The sequence below is a fragment of the Myzus persicae genome, unplaced genomic scaffold (genome assembly GCF_001856785.1).
Source record: "Myzus persicae strain clone G006 unplaced genomic scaffold, MPER_G0061.0, whole genome shotgun sequence".
In the NCBI taxonomy this organism is placed as follows: Eukaryota; Metazoa; Arthropoda; class Insecta; order Hemiptera; family Aphididae; genus Myzus; species Myzus persicae.
Genome location: NW_019104051.1, coordinates 12,449 through 17,365, shown reverse-complemented (window position 1 = coordinate 17,365; position 4,917 = coordinate 12,449). Strand labels below are relative to the sequence as shown.

The 4,917-nt window shown below is 49.9% G+C and overlaps 1 protein-coding gene across 1 annotated transcript; it reads left to right on the top strand.

Annotated features, from left to right (window-relative positions):
* Window positions 1-322: 322 nt before the first annotated feature.
* Window positions 323-2,852, top strand: LOC111038096 (the record flags this gene model as incomplete). The annotated part of the gene is made up of 1 exon (XM_022321033.1): window positions 323-2,852. A coding segment is annotated over exon 1 (2,530 nt), but the record flags the coding sequence as incomplete, so codon positions are not given.
* Between the last annotated feature and the right edge of the window lie 2,065 nt (window positions 2,853-4,917).

Sequence of the window (4,917 nt, the reverse complement as noted above, 5' to 3'; positions counted from 1 at the left end):
GTGCTCGCGTTTTAAAAATTGGAGTCCCGACGAGCGCGCTCGATGGACGCGCGACAAAAAATTATGCTTCAATTGTTTTAGTGACGAGCATTGGGCTCCGAAGTGTCAATCTAAATCTAATTGTCAGAATTGTACGCGTAATCACCATTCGCTTCTTCATCATCTGTCGTCCAGTAGAGATCGCGATGTTCAAAACGAGGCATCGGTCGCCGAAGCGTCGTTATGCGCGTCCGTACCACGTCCCCTTCCACATAAGGCGTCGTCTATAATTTTAGGTACCGCACTAGTACATATGCGCGATCGGTCCGGGTCGTGGCAAACAATGCGCGCATTAATAGATTGCGCGTCGCAGATATGCGCCGTTACGAGCGCGTGCGCCGATCGGTTAGGTCTCAGGCGCTCTCGCTGGACAGCCCCGATAAGCGGTTTATCCGGGGTCCCCGTAGTAAATGTTCAAGGCCGTGTCGAGTGTAATGTACAGCCGCGGTTTGCGTCCGAACCTGTACTTTCCATAAATGCGTGGGTGTTACCCACCATAACAGGTGACCTGCCCCGAACAACGTTACCTTCGGGCATTAAAGATAGGTACTCTAATCTCGCCTTGGCTGACCCGTCATTCGATATCACTTCACCTGTTGATGTATTACTAGGCGGCGATGTATACGCGTCAATAATGGACGGTCGCAAAATTTCAGTGGATAAAGCTCTGCCCACGGCGTTCAGTTCGGTCTTTGGTTGGATTCTAATTGGTCCTGTGTCCGACGGAGAGGCTCACCCATATCAATCGGTGCCGGTCGCTATGACTGTTTCCATTGAAGGATTAATGGAACGGTTTTGGCAGGTTGAGGAGCCGGAGGCTGCCCCCTCAACGTTTACGGAGGAGGGAAGTTGTGAAAAATTATTTTGTGAACAGTCAATGTGCTTACCGTGCGGTCGTTTTTCGGTACCGTTGCCGTTTCGCGCACCACCGTCAGCTGACACTTTTGCCGGGTCCCGCGAAGTCGCGGTGCGACGATTTGACGCACTCGAACGTAAATTGGCTTCGAACCCTATATTAAAAATATTATATGTCCAGTTCATGTCGGAATACATTTCGCTAGGTCATATGTCCGTCGCAACGTCCCCTGGACGTTATTTTATCCCGCATCACGCTGTGTATCGCCCGGCGATCGACGATCGAAAAATACGTGTCGTGTTCGACGCCTCCGCGCAAAGTAGCCGCGGCCCGTCATTAAATAACTGTTTGTTTACCGGTCCTAAACTACAACAGGACATAGTCGACATTTTGACGAGATTTCGGGTCCCCAAATACGTTTTTACGACCGACATCTGCAAAATGTACAGACAAATATTAATTTTACCGGAATATCGTCAATTCCAACATATTTTATGGCGACCATCGCCACACGACGAACTTGTAGAATACGAGTTAAATACCGTTACATACGGCGTTAATTGCGCGCCTTATCTCGCCCTACGCGTGTTACAAACTATTGCATCCGACGATTGCGATAATTTCGAATTTGTGCGTAACGCGTTGACGCGCCAAACCTATGTCGACGACATTTGCGACGGGGCGGATACAATTTCGAATGTATTAAAGTTGCAGTCCGATTTAATCTCTGTTCTAACCAAAGCGGGTTTAGAACTGAAAAAGTGGGCGTCAAATACGCCATGCGTTTTAGACGCGGTGCCAGCCGCAGATCGCGTGTGTGCACCTATGCCGTTCGAATCGGTCGACGGCTACGGTACTAAGGTGCTCGGCTTACAATGGCACCCCGAAGGGGACTACTTTTGTTGCGCGTTGAGTCTCGATTCGGAACCCGTATGCACTAAACGTGGCATTCTATCCTTAGTAGCGCGTATATTCGACCCGCTTGGTGTGTTCGATCCCGCGGTATTTTTCGCGAAATGTATAATGCAGCGGACCTGGCACCTCGGCATGACGTGGGATGAGCCTTTACCGAACAACATTCACGACGAATGGATCGCGTTCGTCTCCGACTTACCGTCGTTATTAAATATTCGGGTTCCACGTTATTTGAACTCGAGTCACGGCGCGCCGTGCTATTTACTAGGATTTTGTGACGCCTCGCAACTCGGATACGCGGCGGTCGTGTATGTGCGCATGGCTGACGTCGATGTTAACGCTTCTGTATTTTTAATTGGTACGAAAACTAAATTAGCACCGATAAAATCATTAACCATTCCCCGGCTAGAATTAAACGCCGCGTTGTTATTGGCTCGATGGTTAGGTCGTGTCCGTGACATTTTGGCCCCGCAACTTAATATTGTCGGCATAAATGCCTGGTCGGATTCCACGATAGTACTATCATGGTTAGGTGCCCCCCATGAAGCATTCAAAATTTATGTGTCAAATCGAGTGCACCAAATTCGCACTTTATTGCCGGATTGTCGATGGCGGCATGTTGACTCGGTCAATAACCCCGCCGACTGCGCGTCGCGTGGCGTAATGCCGGCTGCCCTACAGCAGCACAAATTGTATTGGCATGGCCCACAATTAGCGTACGGTGACCCATCGGAATGGGACGATGCTCGTTCGCCGCTGCCGTTGTGTGACCTGCCTGAACTTCGACCCGTGTCTTGTGCCGCCCGTGTTGACGAAACTGACGACGAGTGGTTTAATCGCTTTTCCAGTTACGACCGTATGTTACGAGTAGTGGCGTACATGCGCCGCTTTATAGCCGCCGGCATCCGTCGAGTACGTCAGCAGCCTGACCATGTCGCACCCGCATATTTGCAAAAATCCGAACTAGATAGCGCCGCTCGCATATTAGAGGCTGAGTCCCAGCGCATACATTTTTCTGCTCTGTTACAAGAATTGTCGACAGGTAAACATGTTTCCTCGAAGCCGCTTGCCCGTTTGGCGCCCTTTATCGACCCGGACGGTGTGATTCGCGTTGGCGGACGCCTGCGGCATTCGTTATTAAGCTATGATTGTAAGCATCCAATTTTATTGGCTAAGCGTTCGCATTACGCATACTTAGTGTGCCATCGTTGGCACCTAGTGACTTGTCATGCTGGCCCCCGAGTTCTTACCGCGCTTATCTCACGTCGTTTTTGGGTCGTATCGCTTCGATCGGTGTTACATAATATTATTACAAATTGTTCGGTTTGTGTGAGATTTGACGCTAAGCGTGTGCAGCCGTTAATGGCAGATCTGCCCGACACTCGTGTCCAACAGCGACGACCTTTCGAGCGTGTAGGCGTCGATTATGCGGGCCCTTTGCAAATGCGTGAGACTAGACTACGCAAATCACGAGTTTTCAAAATTTATATTGCGGTCTTTATTTGTTTTACTACGAAAGCTGTCCACCTCGAAGTGGTGACCGACCTATCGACCGACGCGTTTCTAGCCGCGTTCGATCGCTTTATTGCCCTTTGAGGCTTACCGAGCGATGTGTTCTCGGACTGCGGCACTAATTTCGTCGGGGCTGATAAAAAATTACGCGCGCTTATTCACAGCCCGGAAGGCCGGGCCGCTATTGCTAATTCGCGTGCTGTTTGCGAGTGGCATTTCAATCCGCCCAGTGCCCCCCACTTCGGAGGCTTGTGGGAAGCCGCGGTGCGATCGACGAAACGACTTCTAATACGATTCATAGGGACGCACATCTTTACTTATGAAGAGTTTACGACAATATTAGCACGCGTAGAGGCCGTTCTAAACTCGCGTCCTCTCACGCCCGCCTCGCCAGACCCGCATGACCTCGAGTGTTTGACTCCTAGTCATTTTTTAATAGGTCAACCGCTCCTCGCCGTTCTGCCTAGATCGGGTCCAGAGTCCGCCAGTAGTCTGGCCGATCGGTGGAAGTTAATGGACCAGTGCCATCAGTCCTTTTGGCGCCGTTGGTCCTCTGAATATTTAACCACATTGCAGGAGAGGTCCAAGTGGACTAGGGGAGTCCTCAATGTCAAACTAGACGATATGGTCGTGGTAGTAGACAATCAAAATCCGCCGCTAATGTGGCGACTCGGCCGTATAGTAGAGTTATTTCCTGGTGCTGACGGTCGCGTCCGTGTCGCTCGAGTATTAACGCGCGCAGGTAGCGTCGTCCGACCAGTGGTCAAGCTCGTGCCGTTACCCACCAAGTAACGCCCAGTCTGTCACAGTAGGTACTAGCTGGGACCACTATGCGTACCACGCATGCGGAAATCCTCAGCGCATCGCTCCAACCCATCCGTTTTCTTAATACATTTTTTCTATATACCAGGCGCGCTCGCCAAAGATGTTGCCAAACGCTTAGTGTTGGGTTAAGGTGCTCTATGGCTTGGAATATGTATATACAGATTATACTTCATTTTATGTATTATATTATTAATTATTTTTTATTTTTTGTCAGCGTTGAACCATATGTTCGTGTATTTTGTTGAAATATTTATATTGTATTATTTTACCTATTTGTTATATTAAAAAAAAAAAATGTACACTGCTGACTCGACACGACGACGACTTCGGACGAGCATGGCCGCCGATGGATGCATCGATTTCCAGGAAAAGGAACAGCATTCAACCATCATCCGGTTCGATCGACTTCGTGTGAGGCATAGCTCACGGGGGGAGGATGTTCGAACGCGGCTGATTTTCCCGCCGAATCAGCACATCGCCCAAAGGCTTTACAAGTCTCCGCGATCGGTGTGGAGTGTCCGCGACAGATCATCCCCCCTCTACACATCCGTGGCCGACGATGTCCACTCCAACCTTCGTCCGTCCGCTTGCGAAGTTTTGTCTTTTGCCAACGGCCGAACCTGGCGGGTCCAGTTCGCTCGCCTGTTCGCCACATTTGTTTTTTCCTTTGTCAACCGCGTGGTCAACCGACCTTATTTCTGGTCGTTCGTATAATTGTAAATTTTCTTATACGTGGTGTACGCGGCAATCGTCGTAAGTCCCGAGACAGT